This window comes from Vicugna pacos, chromosome X (genome assembly GCF_048564905.1).
Source record: "Vicugna pacos chromosome X, VicPac4, whole genome shotgun sequence".
Lineage (NCBI taxonomy): Eukaryota > Metazoa > Chordata > Mammalia > Artiodactyla > Camelidae > Vicugna > Vicugna pacos.
Window position 1 is genome coordinate 60,072,305 of NC_133023.1, and position 18,652 is coordinate 60,090,956.

Below are 18,652 nucleotides of genomic sequence, written 5' to 3' on the forward strand. Positions count from 1 at the left end.
AGAGCAATACCCTGAGAGGTGGAAGCTGCATAAGAACAAACTGACTAACATTTATTTTTTGATGGATGGGAGGAGCGAGAAAGTGAATAGTGGCTAAAGTAATTGTTAATTATCAGTACAATTTCAGTAGCCTCTGCTGTCATCCATTCCCATTAACATTTGGCATTCCCTGGTCTCCAGGATATGAAATGATCACAAACTAGGATATCTGAGGAAAGGTAACATGACTGGGCATTATTCACTGCTGATGTGAGATTGAGTGATTATCTTCTTGCTTTTTTCAAGTAATTGTAAGTGTACTACTCAGAGCAGAGGGACAAGATGCACTATCTGCTGAAAGGGAAATGGGCTTCAGATCTCAGCAGAGACATTTGGACTCAGCTAAGTGAAACTTCCTGGCAAAATAGTAACTCACAGTAACTGCTTTCTGTACATAGATTGGTATTTCCTCCCTTCATGAAGCTTGCGTATCATACAATTACAGATATCAAAGATAAGAGAAGTTGGGAGCCTGACTGGATGTGGTATCTAGACAGAACAACCTTCTTTAAAATAAAATTTCTGATGGAACATTCTCCCTGGGAGAATTAACCAGGCAGAGATTTTCTGAAGTATTTGTTTACTGTGCTATAGCCAGTGCTTTATTTAGATACAGTGGCTGGACAGGTTTCCTGGCAAGACTGTAAGCTATTTGACTTAGAAAATTTTCGAAAGTAGAAAAAGAAGCCCTGAGATTTGCTGTGTGCTGATCAGAATTAGGAAAAATTCTGTCTCTTCTATACAATATTCGTTATTGCTCATGTATCAGAGGTACCATTGCCTCCACACTCCTTGTTCTGCCCCACATAATTTGCAGTCACTTGCATGACTAAGTCTGCTTTTTCTTGGCTTACTAAAGTTTGTACCTAACCAGAATTCTAAAATAAAGTTGGTTTTTAAGCAAGTAATTGCCAATGACCTATAATTGGATTGTTGATGGGCAGAGCTCCACATCCCAAAATATAGTTTCTACATGCCACTAATATGTCCCAAAGACCACCATTATAAATTAGTCCATTTAATGATTTAGTATTTTTAATAATATATTTTCCTTTATTAATATACAGAAACACATTTTGATGGGGGAAAGTCTAACATATCCATAGATAATAACAATCTGTTCAAGAGAAGTCTCAGTAAAAAACACAGAAATCTATCCCAGATATTCATTTAAACCAGATTTCCCTGAAATAAGCAAACAAAGATATAACAACATAATATTTCTGGAAAACACTCTTGAACCATATAATGAGTAAAATTTAGTGAGTTTCAGGTTCAGATAAACAGATGAATATTCATAAATAAAATAATAACTTCCCACAGTAACACCATATGAAATAGTTTCTGATCTGTAGATTGCTGGAAATCAGGCTAAATTCAGGCCATCAATTTCATTTTTTCTCTTATTTTTTCCTCTTCCCAAGGAAGTGAGTAGAATTAAGAAAGAATAGGTTCCCCAAGTAAGAAAAAAAATTTGCTTAAGGAATCTGGCATGTTGTTTCAAATAAATATCTCATTTAAAATTGGAGTATGTTCCAGTGTCTATTATAACATGAATTCTTTCCTGACAAAGGGAAATGTCAACAAAATAGTAGCAATGTCTGAAAAAAAAGTCCCATTCCTGTTTTGTCTCCATTACTCTTAAATACAGGAGTATTTATATTCATTATAACACAGATAACTAGGGTTTTTTTTCCATGTTTGAAAGCCTTTTCAAGCATCCCAAGCAACTTTTCCTACTGGAAAATAATGTAATCTAAACAAAAAGAAAGCATTATCAGCTTTTCCAGAAGGAAGCCAGAAGAATTTTAAGAGAGATGTTCTATTCAGGAGCATTTCAAGGCTACATTCTAGATTATACAGATAAAAATGCATTAAAATGTGGCCAATGAGGAGTGACCAATAGGAAAAATACAAACTTCAGCGGGGTAGTCTTGGCTTTAAGTTCACTTCACGTAATCAAATATGTTCTTAATATCTTAGTTAGTTCCCCTCTTTCGTGCTTATAGAGTACACTGTACATTGCCTATGATCACATTTTCATATTGTGCATCAATTATAATTCTCCCTCTCTAGACTATAAGGTCTAAGAAGAGAAAGATTATGTGTCTTTTTCCACTGTCTATACCTCCAGTATCAAGCATGGTGCCTGACAAATGATAAATGCTGAATAATTATTTGCTGAATAAATCTTGGATGAACTCAACAAATTCCAAACATAGTTCTAGGTGCTCCAGGGGGCAGACAGGTATATAAGACTCAGCCCTTGTCTTCAAGGAGTTTCTAGCCTAATTGTGGTGAAGTGGGGAGAAGAGGAGAACAGATGCATAAATAAGACACAGATACAAATTACTAGCCAAAAAGCAGAAGTAAGTGCTTTAAGAGAGGTATAAATGAGGATTTTAAAAAGGGACAAACATAACAGTGTTGAGTTAACCACAGAAGTTTTCATGAAGAACAGGAAATTTGAGAAATGTCTTTACAAATAGGTAGGACTGATAGGCAAAGAAGGTATTTCAGGCTGAGGCAGCAGAATGAGCAAATGCTGTTCATGGGGGGAGGGGGTCGGTTTGAATAGTATGGAGCTCAGTTTGGCTGGAATTCTGGGCATGTTAGGAGAGCAGTGGGAGATAAAGCTCTAAAGGCATGGTATTTAAGGAAGCCATTGATTGCCAGACTATGTATTTTGTGATTTGTTGGGCAATAGGAATGCTTTTTAAAGAGATCATTTTAGGGAAAAAAAATCTGACAGCATTATATAGAATGGAGTAGGAAAAGATAAGGGATAGGGAGTTAAATTAATAAGGTCCTGATCTAGAGTAGAAACAATGCAAATTTCTTAAAAAAATATGTTTCTGATAAATAATGCAGTTGCAGAAAATACTAATAATAATGTGAGTTATAATAACTAGTGTTTATTGAGCACTTATTGTGTACCATACATTATGCTAAATGAATTACACACAGCAGCTCAACTAATTCTCACACTGACTCAATAAGTTAGGTGCTATGATTATTCTCATTTTATCAGTGAGAAATTTAAGGATCAAAGAGATTTAGTGCTATACATATAGGCACACAGCTATTAACTACAAAAGCAAGAATTTAAACCCAGGTAGTTCTAACTCCTAAACTTACATTATTTCCCCCGTAGTATGCGATCTTCTCCTTAGGAACTTTCTTGGAAGTGGAAAATAAAGGACAAAGAGTCGATGTTTCCAAGACTTTGGGACAACCAGGGGAAACACTGGTGAATTTAATAGCAATGAAGAAGTCAGGAGCAGAATCTGGTTTTAAGTTTTGAGATGTGATGATTTTTATATGAGATATGTTGATATTTATAGTCAAATGATTTTTAACTGAAATTCTTTCATTCAACAAATACTGAGTACTTACTTTGTGTCTTCCACAGTCCTTGGTTTTGTTATACAGCAAGTAAACAAAATACAAAAGAATCTTTGTCCTCATGGACTTTACATTCTAGTAGGAAAAATATATTAAAATAAACTAAATAAGTAAAAATCAAAGAGTATGTTAGTTATGACTGACCATTGATAAAATAAATGCTAAAGGGAGATGGCATTGTTGGAGGACAGCTGCAGTTTTAAATAGGAAGATCAGGGAAAGCCTCATGAAAAGGTGACACTTGGGTAAAGATCTGAAAAATGTGAAATAGTAAAACAAATAAATAACAGGCTAAAGCATTTCAGGCACAAGGAACTGCCAATTCAAATGCTTTGAAGCAGGAATGTTCTTGATCTGTTCACCTAACAGCAAGAATGGCAAAGTTGCTGGAGCAGAGTGCAAGGGGGAGAATCTTAGGAGGTGAGTTCAGAAGAGAAACCAGGAGCTAAATCATATAGGATGCTATAGGTCATTGTAAGGACTTTGATTTTTCCCTCTCAGTAAGATGAAAAGACGTTAGGAGGTTTTTATCAAAGAGATGACATGATTTGACAAGGTATGACATATTTTAAATAAATAAAAGAGATGACTTCACTTTCATATGTTGAATGTTGAGGTGAGGATGAAACATCTAAGAGATTTTATACACAGTTGGAAAGAGAGCTACAGATCAGGATGACATAGATTTAAGAATCATTGGCTGTGATAGGACAGGTGAATGTTCAGTAGAAGTTAACTGGATGTATATTTGTAAACTTCTGATTTCTAATCAGTGATATTAGCATGTGATGACTTTTATATAAATAGTTGAAAGGAGGTTGAAAATCAAGGGCTTTGACTTTATGGTTTGCCACCCAAATTTGCCTGTCACCTAATCAAAATAATCAAAAATCACTACGTGTGAAATATTTCAAAGATGTATTTCAGTTTGGGAGTTGAACAACTTCGAAGTTTAACCACTCTTTCATTATTAATGTTATTACAGTTGTGCTTCGCTGCATTTTATAATACCATCTCTCTACTTCCTTATCTGAGAAATCTCAAGTATTTAACCTCTTCAACCTGAATGCACAGTTCATATCATTCATCAGGATGTTTAAAGTGAACACCATATTTTTAAACAAATTGTGTTATTTTACTTACCAGACAATTGAGGCAACATAAAAATAATTCCTTTAGGGGCTGAATCAAGCACACTTTAAAACACATGGATTTGATAATCCAAAGCAGGATGTTTTACAATTCCTAATTCATTTTTGTTCTTCCCACATATCTTTAAAATCTGTTAAGTCCTCCTGGATTTTAGCAGCTTGAGGCAACTATCCAGGTCCCTAAGCTAAAATTTGTTTTAGAACAAAGGTCAGGGACCTCACTGAGTCAACTTTCTGGGGATTTTGATTTTCTGCACTGGTGCCATAGTCTGTTGTCTTAGAAAATTGAGAGGTGACTAAATGACCCACAAAAACGGAAGTATTTAAAGAGAGGCTGGTTGCCCACTTATTTTCAGACATCTGGGAAAGATTTAGACAAAATCAGTGGCCCCTAAATGATGGTTCAAGGACAAATGTTAGGTTGGCTATATCTTAATCATATGGGGAGATTGTAAAAATACAAATTTCAGACCCTAGATACTAAATCAGAATCTCTGGAGGAAACACCAGGAAATCAGAGGAAAGCTGTGTGTTGTAAACTTTCCCAGGTGAATCTGGCAATCAGTGATGTTTGGTCCATATCAGAGCCTCTCAAATGTTAATATGCATAAGAATCACCTGTGGTTCTTCTTCAGCTTGTGGTACAGCAGGTCCCAGGTGGGACCTGAGATTCTTCTGCATTTCTAACAAGCTCTCAAATAACGCTGATTCATGGGTCACATTTTGAGTAGTAAGGGGCTAAATTACCTCTCAGTTTCTTTCTTGCTATACTTTCCTGTGATTCTAAAGTGCCTTGTGGAAACTGTGACTTATCACCCTCGCTCACATCAGAACTTTCCATTAAAGGTAATAGATTTTTTTTACATATATGCCTTTTTTTTCACACAAAGTGCTAGATAATAATTGACTTATTTTTTTTTTTTCACTTGCAGCTCTACCTTTGTTTCCCACCCTTTGGTTTTCAACTCATAACTGAAAAAGGCCCAGAAAGCTGATCCATCCAAGTTAATCATCTCTGAAGAATTGTGGACCCACTGAGTGCTAAAGCAAACCTTTCTCCTATGTGAGCCAGCAAAAGAAAAACAGCTTGTCAAACACCTGTAAAGAGATGGCTATCACCATATGGGAATTTGAAGAGCTGCTATATGGCACATTCATGATCCAAATAGGAGAGGATCAGCTGTCCCAGAAGGCCTTTTAACTGAGTAAACAAGAAGGGAAAATTATAACAGCTTGTCATTGTGCCTGCATACTAGACTTCCATGTAGTTACTATAGACAAATCCAAAGTAAGCATGCAGACTGTTCTTTGAAAAGCCCCCAGATCATGTATAGAGGCTGAGACCAATGCAGTAAAAAGAAAGTTATTCTATACTCAGTCTCTCCAACCCATCGATGATTAGTCTTCTAGAAAGAGCAGCAGTTGACTGTAAATTTAGGTTTTGAACCACCATTTAGCAAAGATAGTTTCTCTAGAAACATGTCTGTTAATGATACATGTGCTGCGTCAGTTGGAGAAAATAGGGACTTTCGATACTTCATCTATGCAGTGACATATACTGTCATTCTTGTGCCAGGTCTCATAGGGAACATTTTAGCCTTGTGGGTATTTTATGGCTATATGAAAGAAACAAAACGGGCTGTGATATTTATGATAAACCTAGCCATTGCTGACTTACTACAAGTTCTCTCCTTGCCACTGAGGATCTTTTACTACTTGAATCATGATTGGCCATTTGGACCTGGCCTCTGCATGTTTTGTTTCTACCTAAAGTATGTCAACATGTATGCAAGCATCTACTTCTTGGTCTGCATCAGTGTGCGACGATTTTGGTTTCTCATGTACCCCTTTCGCTTCCATGACTGTAAACAAAGATATGACCTATACATCAGCATTGCTGGCTGGCTGATCATCTGCCTTGCCTGTCTGCTATTTCCTCTCCTCAGAACCAGTGATGACACCCCTGGCAATAGAACCAAATGCTTTGTGGATCTTCCTACCAGGAATGTTAATCTGTCCCAGTCTGTTGTCATGATGACTGTTGGTGAGTTGATTGGGTTTGTCACACCTCTTCTAATTGTCCTGTATTGTACCTGGAAGACAGTTTTATCACTGCAAGATAAATATCCTGTGGCCCAAGACCTTGGAGAGAAAAAGAAAGCCTTGAAAATGATTCTAACCTGTGCGGGAGTTTTCTTAATTTGCTTTGCACCTTACCACTTCAGTTTTCCTTTAGATTTCTTAGTCAAGTCCAATGAAATTAAAAGCTGCCTAGCCAGAAGGGTGATTGTAATATTTCATTCTGTTGCCTTGTGTCTTGCTAGTCTGAATTCTTGCCTTGACCCAGTCATATACTACTTCACCACTAATGAATTCAGAAGACGGCTTTCAAGACAAGATTTGCATGATAGCATAAAACTCCATGCAAAATCATTTGTGAGCAACCATACAACTTCTGCCCTGAAAACTGAATTATGTTAAATTAAAAAAAAAACTGGGTGTGGAAAGAAATGCAAGTATACCAGAACACATTTGCAATACCCCAAGTCACTGGGAAGTAATCACGGGAAGCACTCACAGCTTTTCAATTATTCTTTATCTTACCTATATGAGGAATTCATATCTTCATAAAAGAACCTATTTAGAGCATTATACTACACCATTATAGATGTTGAATTGTCCGTGTAGTAATTTGTCACCAAGTCTTTAAGACTTAAACTATAAAATTTCAGTGACATCCTATACACATATGCTCTCAACTAGAGTCAGTAGTTTTTTTCTGTCAACTTAAGACACTTAGTTTTGTTACAATGGACTCTGAGTTTCTTTGTATTTAGAGGCAATGTAGTTATTTATTTATACTAGTAATCACAATTGATATCCCAATATCATATTTTTAGTTGTTTTCAGGTAGGATAGACAATGTATTATTTTGTGAAAACAAAATGTTATAAACAAGGAACCATTTTTATCTCCTGAGTGTGATTACACTCTTGGGTTGAAATAGCTATTTCTTTAATTCGGTGTCAGTATGAAAAATCATCTGTCATATCTATCAATAGAATGAAAATCTGAACTCAAGCCTCTGGTATGTTTAAAGTAAGAAAAGAAACAAGTTCACATACTCTCTCTGACTGTATAAAATGCCAAATTGAATCTACTCAGGACTTGTCAAAGTCCATACAAGGTGACAAAAATTTTCTCTATAGGTTCAGGAGAAAGTAAATAGGTGATAATCATAGTTCTGTTTCTTTTAAAATATATCCAAAGAACATCTCTGGAGATGTATGGATCTGCCTAGTAATGTGAATGTGTACCATGCTTCTAGAGTGATATTGAGGTACCTCTGACAGGTTACTGCAGTTTCTGAGCCTATAAAAGAAGTAGGGCACTAAGCTTAGGCCAGAGCAAAAAGATGATGTTATTTCTTACTTTAAGTTAGGCTGCAGCTGTCAAGCTACATTAAGAAGCCAGAGTAGAGTTTGGAGGCAGCCAGGCATGTGGACCCGAGTCTTCAGTAATTTTTCTGGCCCAGCTTTGCCCTAGTCATATTCTAAGGCTGGCACAGCCTCCCTCCCAGCAGCTAGGGAAATCAATTCTTTCCCCTTTTGAGAAAAGTACAGAAGATTAATTTTGGCCACATTGGACACCCCTTACAATGGTTTGCCTACTACCTGTTTAGTAGTAGTATGCAAGAAACAAATCTAGGATATGAGTAGGAATTTATCCTGAGGTCTTAAATATTAGAATACTTTGAACTAGAGCAAAAAGCTTTAACTTTTTAAAATGCTCTAATTAAACTGTGTTCTATATAATGAAAACACATGCTACTTCTTACCTGGAAGGAATGTGAAAATAAACAAAGAGCTCTATCATATTTGCAAGAAGAGAGTTATTTTAGGCACACAGTTATGATACCAATATGTCTGGGGAAAAGAACTGGTGAAATCAAAATGAATTTTAATATCTAAGATGAACAGAACATTTTCTAATGTTTTCTCTAGACAACTGTTGCTTTTGATTATACTGTTGTTAAAATGATTCTCTATTAGAAGACTGACTTGCTGCTAGAAATAGTGTGTGTATTTATCTCTTAATTATTCATTGTAAGGTACATATTTTGATGTTAAATGAGTTCTAAATGACTGTTAAATTGTGTTTTAAAAAGGGTAGCTGTAACTGTGTCTGGTCTGTTTGCTCTAAAGTGATCTGTGTTCGAATATAATTTAGTGTTGTATTGCGATCAGAAGTAATACTTTTGAGGGTACTTGTAGTGAAGGGGACTTTATCCTATTTATGTTTACTGTTTTCTAGATTAGCATGAATTACACTTCTTAGGGTCATTTCAGCAGACCAGTGATTTAATTTCATTAACATACTAATTTTACTTTAAACATATCTATTTTTTTAAAAAGGAGGGGAAATACTTCCAGGAGATTACTGAACTTCTTAGAGGAACTGCTGAGATGAGAACCCATTTATTAGGTAGTCCAGAAGCCCTTGAAATTCATTTATATCATTTGAGGAAGAACAGAGGGAACAAGTATCCAATGTTCTTATGCTGCTTAGCTAGGACTACCCCCTCCTCTTCAGGCCTGCTCATCTAAATTTATATTCAGTGCTGTGTTTTACTTTATCAACCCTTCCTCCCCATCAGCATGATTTGTCTTCTGTCCTATTCCCTGGTTCTTGTAGTCAGTAATCTGATGAATTTATTCAAACTAAGGTACTAATGACTAATATTAGTTTAAGATTGATTTGCCCAGGGATATCTGAATTCTAGGCCTTAGGGGTAAACTTTAACTCAAACTGTTCTGATTGCAAAATATACACATAATTATTCCAACAAGAGATATTTTGAATATGGAGTGATTTCCACGTGATTAATATTGTCATTATTGTTACTGTTATTGTTGCTGTATTCAAATTGTTTATAACTTTTCATTGTCACTTAGTTAAGCAGCTAATTCTATTAACCTGTAATTCCACAGAAAGGAGCCATCTGCCTTAGGAACAACAGATCAAATTAACTTGGTCTGAAAGTGTGTGTAAGTGCAACTGTTGTGCAACTTCACTTTTATGTCATCTTTTTTGCTTTTCCTCCCCAGACACTGTGAAAATGTTGCACTTGGAATGTATTTATGTCTGTAATTTATAATACGCATTTTAGTAATAAAGATAGTCTCTGTAATTGCATAGACAATTTCTGCCTCCAGAAGTCAATGTATACATGGTCATTTTTTCAGAAAACTGATATAATTGAGGTGCTTCATCAGTGTCCTCACATACATGGGTAAAAGTCCCATGAGGCCCTACTCTCTCTTTCTCTCTGGTAAGGTGCATTCTATTCTTAAATGGAAAGGCAAACCATTTCCCCATCCCTATCCACAGCCTACTAAGATTATTGCACATCCTCACTTGTTAAACAAATTTATCTGAATGAATTAAAGCCCTGTACTTGCTATAGTCTGAGGGCAGAAAAGGAGATGAGGAGACAGAGGGAATGTTTTCTCTTTAGTCTGAAGGATTGTTAGGAACCAAAAGTCTGATTTTTCTTGTAGATTGTCAGGGGGAAAAAATCCTCCACTGTCCCTGTCTGCTCCTCCCAAGACAGATCTACAAAACCAAAAGTGAAGTCAGGACGATTGTCTCTGGCCCTCCTCTCATCCTGATTATCTTTCTTCCATTTTATCAACTCCCTCCTCATCTCATCTATATTCCTAGTGCTTTCTGGAGGTCCAGGTATCTTCTGTGATAATCAAGTTGTTATGAACTCCACATTTTGTCTGAAAAAGAATAATGTTCCTAGGAAGTGATAAATACTTACTAAGGAGAAATTTCTGATGTTTTGGTAGACCTGAAGAAAATAATGAGATATAAATATAGGATCTACTCCATACTTCAAATGTCCTCAAATAATGTGCATCTCTCCTCTGTGCCTTCCTAAAGCCACTTCAGAAGTAATTTCACTGCTTTTACTATACCATATTTTGAGGGTAAAGGAGTGAGAGATTAATTCTTAAGTAAATGTGGCTCTTTCAACTTATTTATTCTTCAGTAATTAAAGGATATAACATGTATTTGGGGGGCAGGCAGTGAGTTGTAACTTTTTTGAACTTCATAGACCATTTCCTCAGCAGAACTTCCTCAGCTTTAACCACTTATTTGATTTTTCCAAGACCATATTTCTTCTTTTATTGCTTGTTGACAGAATTCCCTTCATTTAACTCCTTACTGCACATCTGCTGATCCATCTGTAGGCATAGCCCTTATTTAAGGCTTTATATTTGTCTTCACAAATCTCTTCAAGGAATGATAGAGCTACTGCTCCTTGACAGGTGGGTCAGGGGGTGGGCTGTCATTAGGCCTATTGCCTTAACTCCACTATCTTCTTTGCACAAGCTTCAGAAGCAGAGCTGAGAGGCCAACTTAGGATATTTGTTCTTCAAGTTTGATTCTGGCCTGTAATGGAGAGATATTTTTCAGCCTTTTATAAATAATGTTGAATATACACAACTTATACAAAGACCAATATTATTTACACTTTTTAAAATGCCAATCTATGAAGAAGAAAAAATAAAATAAACAAAAACAGTTTGAAGCAATAATGATCCAAAGTTGGGGCTCAGGGAATGAAAGTATGAAGGAAGTGGTCTTGCTATAAACTCCCCTCACCATGCCTGCATAAAGTAAATCATTGTGATACTGGATTTAAAATGGTGTGAAGTCACATTACTGCCCTATGTCACTAAGTATGTTTAACTTTTTCACTCAAATGTATATAAGGAGATACACACACACACACACACACACACACACACATATACACGTATGAGGAGTGTGTGTGTATATGTGTGTGTATGTTTTACTATGGAAAAATTCAAATATATTCAAAAGAAGACATGAAGAGCAATTAGTATAATAAACTCTCATGTACCCATTATTCAGCTTCAACAAGCATCAACACCTGGCCAATATTCTTTCCTGTATACCCACACCCACTCGCCTTACCCCAGATTATATAAAAGTACATTTCATACATTATGTAATTCTGTATTTAAATATTTTAATAAGTTATACTGTTATTTAAATGAATTATTCAATATATGATCAAAAGGGGTAAGGAATAAAAACTGATTTTTTGATGTTTTTCAGTAATGTTGTCAAACACTAAATTCCAAGCATAAAATTTTCTTTTTGATCAATCTGAGGAAGTTCTAGCTCAGATAAAATCATCTATTAACCTAACCTTGTTTTCCTTAGCTGAGCTTTCCTTCCACTGCAGAAGTGTGATGAAGAATAATATTGAATTCAGTTCAGGGATACTTTGGTTCACATTTATTATGGTTCCCATGGGAAGGAGTCCAGCACATTCAGGTATAAAAATATCACTGCTAAAAGCTTGAATTTCTACATTTTGTTTAAAACGGCCCACTAAAGAATACTTCTAGAGCAGTATTCGAATGCATCTATATAAATGTATACTCTGAAATTTTCTGAGCCCTTATGTCATATTTAGGTAAATTCTATGACTACTGCTTATAGTTAAGTAGTTAGATTTCTCTAAAATTTCCCTCAGACTTTTTACACTTTCATCCTTTGAATCTATTTTTACAAGCTGTACTGGTTAGGCTATGGTTTTAGCTGTGACTAATACAACTGTGGCTAGAACTAGATAGAAAAGTATTTCTCTTTCATTTTAAAGTCATATCCAGTTGGTGCCTTTTTTTAAACAATATAACATTTTTTATTGATTTATAATCATTTTACAATGTTGTGTCAAATTCCTGTGTAGAGCACAATTTTTCAGTTATACATGAACATATATAATATTCATTGTCACTTTTTTCCTCTGTGCACCATAAGATCTTGTGTATATTTCCCTGTGCTATACAGTATAAACTTGTTTATCTATTCTACAATATTGAAATCCCGCCTTTTCTGCAAGATATTGGATATACAGGCTCTTGTCTTATAACGCCAACATTTTGGGGATGTTTTCTTACTTTGAATGGTGCAAGGTTTCCTATCACATTTACATGGCAGCTAGTATGATTGGGGAAATTGGGAAAGGGAGACATGCTTTTCCTTTTAAGGGGATGACCCGAAATTGTGAAGATCCTCTCTGCTTACAACCCACTGGCTAGAAATCAGCTACATGGCCCTGACAGGGTGCATAAAAAACTAGACTATATAGTCATTATTCTAGGTTGCTGCACGTTAAGCTAAAAATTCTTTTATTATGAAAAAAGGAAAACAAATATTGTGTAACAACTTGTATTCATTACCATTCCATGGATAGCAGAAGTACTAGGGATGTCACTTTGCCCTAAGGATTCCATACAAATCAAAAACCCTAGCAGTCTCTTGTATACTCATTCCATTTTGTAAAACCATTTCCCTCTAATGGAGCAGCAAAATATCTTCCCTCATGGGGTTCCCTAATCAGTCAATGGCACCTATACTTACAGCAAAAAGAGTGGCAGCCTCTAGAAAAAGTTATGGTGGTGGTGCTCTGGCAGTGTATGAGCACCTAAAACCTGCAGCATTGGGAATCAAGCAGGAGGATAAGGGAAGTGATTGCATTTGTCAGTGTCTCACCTGTACTTTCTTTACCTTGTTCTCAGAGAGGAAACAACAATTCCCTCTTCTGATCTCCCATCAGTGAGTCAACTCAGGTGCAGAGCATAAGCTTGCTCTCAAACTTGATTGGTCCAAGGAATTAAAATTGCTTCAAAAAGTGTCCTGCAGTACTTGTTTCCTTCTGCCTAGACTGTTCTTCCAACAATTATCTTGTTCTGTCAAAGTTCTTCAGTTCTCAAAGTTGACCACCCTAGCTAAAGAGTTCCTCATCCCTCTAGACAGTTATCTTGATTTTTCCCTCACGGCTTCTTATAGTTTGTAGTTATTTTATTTATTTGTTTATTGTATGCTGCCCTACTTGATCATAAGATTTTTTTCACTTTTGTGTCTGTAATGACTACCTCACTATTTGCAACATAGTAGACACTGAAAAACATATATGTTGGGAGAATGACATCAGCAACATGACACCATAAGACATTCTTCCTTTGTATACCCTTTTAAAATTAACAAATTAGACATCCATACACCAATAAGAGCACCTCTGTGGGAGCTTCTGGATTTTGTACTTTTCTCTAAGTGATCCAAGAGGGATCTTTCCATCAGTGCAGACAGTAGGATACAGACAATTATATGGGCTGCAGAACTAGCAGAGCCAGTATGACTGGACTCTACTTGCTACTGTTAGGCAAGAATTTGAGGAGTGCTGAAGTTGGCATTCATCCAGAAGAAAGAACTTGCAGAACTACAGCCTTCTAGAGGGAGAATGCAAGACAACTTTTGATAACAAAAGGAAAACAAGAAAAAATATGAGTTTGGCCACAGTGTAGATGGCAAAGAAATTTCCCAGGGCTGCCCCATCTCCCAAAAGGCACTGATTTGAATTGATTTTCCAGTGGAGGTGATCACTCATGGGGGAAAAGAGAGAGTCCTCCTACCTCAGCTAAGTGTAATGCTGTTGGAGAAACCAATTTCTCTCCACTAGCACCAAGTACTAAGGTGGGAGCTCTGAAACTAGGAGAAGGGAGGCAGCATATTGAGAAAGAGCAGATTAGAATTTCAAATGGCCTTCAACGGATTGGATTCAGCAAAAAATCCATCCACGTGTCTCTGGGAGTGCCATCCTTGGAGGTTTGCCTACTGAGTCCTCAGGTATCAAAATTGGAAGGAAATAAGTAAAATAGTCTCTATTTGCAGATTATATCAATATATAGAAAGTCCTGTACACTCCACCAAAGAAAAAAATAAAGATTACATTCAATCAACTAATTCAGTAAAGTTGCAGGATACAAAATTAATATACAAAAGTCAGTAGTATTTCTATATACTAAAAATGAGTTTTCTGAAAAAAAAAGAAATAAAGAATCAATCCCGGAGAAGAGGCAAGATGGTGGAGTAGAAGGACGCTCATAAGTCACCCTTTCCCACAAATACACCAAGACCCACATCTACAGAACCACTCAGCCAACCAAAGCACCTGCGGAACTCCGAGAGAACATTGCCCTCTTCAAAAGATAAAGACACCAAAAATCTGGTAGGAGAAAAGGAAAAAAAAAAGAACAATAGGCAAAGCAGCACGGGATGGGTCCCGCGGGGAGGGAGTGGTAAAGGAGGACTGACGCTCAGCTGGGTCCCCCCTCTCCAACTGAGAGGCCAGCAGGACGGAGGGGGAGCCTCCGAGGCTCGGATCTGTACAGAGCAGCCCTTGTCTGACAGAACTAAGTTAAACGGGCACAGAGGGTCCCCCCGACACCCAGCCTGAGACGCGGGCCGGCAGCGGCGGGCAGGGCCAGGCTGCACAAGCCGGGCAGAGGAAGGGGTCGGTTGCACGGAGGCAGCTCCGGGGGACTGCAAGGGGCTGGGCGCCGTGGCTGTGGGTGTACAGGACAGAACAACCTGGGCCCTCCATAAAACAGCAAGGTTGATGTGCTCTCGGGGGAAGGGTGCATACCCCCATCTCTGAAAACCCATGGAAACTTTTCAGGGAAAGAGAGGCGGGGCCCAGGCACAGCCGCCATATTCTCCGGCGCTTAGCACCCAGGCGGGGGCAGAGGTGAAACCTGCATCCACACCGAAGGGCTAAGCAGCCTCAAGGGCCAGACTGAGACGGGCCTACAGCCCGGGGCAGATAGGATCCTTCCATCCTGGCCCCTCAGAGAACTTGCTCCACAAAGACAAACAAGGAGCTGGGTCTTGGCTCTGAGCAGGGACTAGGCTGCTCCTCGATCTTCCCTTAGCCCACCAGCGGAGCGCGGCAGGGCGGAACCCCGGCCAGGGCGGAGCGTGCAGCCTCACAGAGCAGAGGAGATACCGGCGACACAGGCAGAGGGAGAGCGGCTCCCCGCCTGTCTGGCAGGAACACAGCCCCTGACCGAGGTGCTGGGAGGGGGCACAACCCGCCCTCCTGCCTGGCCAGTCTGCAACATCTGACTGCAGCATCCGGAGGGGCAGTGACCCGCCCGCCTGCAGCAGAGGAGAGCTGCATCTGACCCTGTGTTAGGAGGAGGCGCGATCTGCTTGCCAACAGGTGCTGGGAGCAGCACAGAAGAGGGCACCAACAGAGGGCCTATGAAAACAAGCTGAGCTTCCAAAACAGGGCGAAGACAGAAGGACTTCACATTAAAAGCACACAGACTCCAGGAGAACACCGACAACCCTTTTTTTGTTTTGTTTTGTTTTTTGTTTTTGTTTTTTTGTTGTTGTTTTTTTAAATCTGTTTTTACCTGTTCTATTTTCAATTACTCTCTTAATTTTTACTTCTTAATTCATTTCTATTTCTCTTGGGTTTTGATGTCCTGTTATTGATTAGACACAGGCTTCAAATACATCTATTCGTCTCCCCACCACTTTTTTTTCTTTCTTTTTTTTTCTTAAAGATTTTAAAAGGACGTCTCAACCCGATTAATACTCTGCTTCAACTCGCTCTTCTATTATTCATTATACACTGTTTTCAAACCCTCTTTCTCCCTTCTTTTAAAAATCTTTCTCTCTCTCTCTTATTTTTTTTCTTTTTTTCAAAGTTCTATTCCTAAATAGGCATTAGATAGATAAAATCCTTAAGATACAAAATAGACAACTGATACTCCATAAACCACAGTGCCAGAGAGGTATGAGCAAGATGATGAAGCAGAGAAACCTTTCCCAATTAAAAGAACAAGAGGAATCCCCTGAAAGAAAGCTCAATGAAATAGACATAGATAGCCTACTAGATCAAGATTTCAAAAAAGGAGTGATCAAATTGCTGAAGGAATTAAAAGAGATAATGCTTAGAGAACTTAGAGTTAATGCAGAGGAACAAATTAGTGATCTAGAAGACAGGGCAATAGAAAGCATCCATTCAGAAAAACTACAAGATAAGCAAATAAAAAATAATGATAATAGCATAAGGGACTTATGGGATAATATAAAGCGTCCCAATCTTCGGATAATAGGGGTCCCAGAAAGGGAAGAAGGATCAAAGGGGATTGAAAAGGTTTTTGAAGAAATCATGACTGAAAACTTCCCAAACTTACAGAAGGAATCAGATATCCAAGTACAGGAAGTTCAGAGGGTCCCAAACAGGAAGACTCCAAATAGACCCACACCAAGACATATCATAATCAAGATGGCCAGAGTCAAGGATAAAGAAATGATTCTAAAGGCAGCAAGAGAAAAGCAAAGAGTGAATTACAAGGGAACCCCCATAAGGCTCTCAGCTGATTTCTCTACACAAACACTACAGGCCAGAAGGGAGTGGCAAGATATATTCAAAGTCCTGAATGAAAAAAAGATGCAGCCTAGGATACTTTATCCAGCAAGGCTATCCTTAAGGATAGAAGGAGAAATAAAGAATTTCACAGACAAAAAAAAGCTGCGGGATTTTAGCAACAGTAAACCCATGCTAAAAGAAATACTGGAAGGGCTATTCTAAATAGAAAAGCAGCAGGATGCTACAGAAATGAGAAACCCACAACTGGAAAGGTGATAACTCATGAATTACAAATAAAGAAAACACGAAATTATAAAAGAAGACATACAAATCACTCAGAGTGGGAGAGGGAGGCAGGGAAATAGAGAATTTTTTTTCTTTCTTTTTTAAATTTTTTTAACAGTAGGATTGGTTTGAGATCATGTTACTATCAGTTTAATAAAAACAGGTATAGGTTAATAGATTAACAAAAAAGGGTAACCACAAGTCAAAAATTTACAAGGGAGTCACAAAAATTAAATAAAATCCATGATAATACAAAGGAAAATTACCAAACCACAAAAGGAAGAAAGAAAGGAACAAAGAGGATATACCAATTTAACTGCAAAGATAAGTTCAAAATGGCAATGAACACACATCTATCATTAATTACTGTAAATGTTAATGGACTAAATGCTCCAGTCAGAAGACATAGAGTGGTAGACTGGATAGTAAAGCAAGAACCTTCAATATGCTGCATACAAGAGACCCAGTTTAGTGAGAAGGACACATATAGATTGAGAGTGAAAGGATGGAAAAGGATATTCCATGCAAATGGAAAAGACAAAAAAGCAGGTGTTGCAGTACTGATTTCAGACAAAATAGACCTTACAACAAGGGCCATAAAGAAAGATAAAGAGGGACGTTTTATAATGATTAAAGGAGTGATACAAGATGAAGATATTACACACGTTAATATATTTGCATCCAATATAGGAGGACCTAAGTACATAGAAGAATTACTAACAGAGATAAAGGGCGATATTGATGGGAATACAATCATAGTTGGAGAATTTAACACTGCATTAACATCACTAGGCAGATCTTCCAGACAGAAAATAAACAAGGCAAAAGAGAAATTAAATACTACAATAGAAAAACTACATTTAGTGGATATTTTCAGAGCATTACACCCCCCAAAAATAGAATATGCATTCTTTTCAAGTGCACATGGAATATTTTCCAGGATCGATCATGTACTTGGACACAAAAGAAACCTCAACAAATTTAAGAAGATAGAAATTATCTCAAGCATCTTTACTGACCACAATGCCATGAAACTGGAAATCAACAACAGAGAAACAAAGGAGAAAAAAAGAAAAGCATGGAGATTAAACAATATGTTATTGAAAAAACAATGGATCAATGAGGAAATCAAAGCTGAAATGAAAAAATACCTTGAGACAAACGATAATGAAAGCACAACCACTCAAAACCTATGGGACACAGCAAAGGCAGTGCTAAGAGGGAAGTTTATAGCGATACTGGCCTTCCTCAAAAAAGAAGAACAATCTCAAATAAACAAGTTAACCCACCACGTGAATCAATTAGAAAAAGAAGAACAAAAAGCCCCAAAAAGCAGCAGAAGGAAGGAAATAATAAAGATCAGAGAGGAATTAAATACAATAGAGATTAACAAGACCATAGAAAAAATCAACCAAACCAAAAGCTGTTTATTTGAAAAAGTAAATAAAATGGACAAACCTCTGGCCAAACTCACAAAGAAGAAAAAAGAGAGTGCACAAAT

The 18,652-nt window shown here is 37.4% G+C and overlaps 1 protein-coding gene and 1 non-coding gene across 2 annotated transcripts in view; both read left to right on the forward strand.

Annotated features, from left to right (window-relative positions):
- LOC102539230 (uncharacterized) overlaps positions 1-5,816 on the forward strand; it is a 28,157-nt gene extending 22,341 nt beyond the window's left edge. The window contains exon 3 of the transcript XR_012067603.1: positions 5,528-5,816. This is a non-coding gene — a transcript (uncharacterized protein). The remainder of the gene's footprint in view (positions 1-5,527) is intronic.
- A 232-nt stretch (positions 5,817-6,048) lies between these two features.
- Positions 6,049-7,336, forward strand: GPR174 (G protein-coupled receptor 174). The gene has a single exon (XM_072956661.1). The coding sequence runs from the start codon at positions 6,075-6,077 to the stop codon at positions 7,074-7,076; it is 1,002 nt and encodes a 333-aa protein (XP_072812762.1). The 5' UTR covers positions 6,049-6,074; the 3' UTR covers positions 7,077-7,336.
- The last annotated feature ends 11,316 nt before the right edge of the window (positions 7,337-18,652 follow it).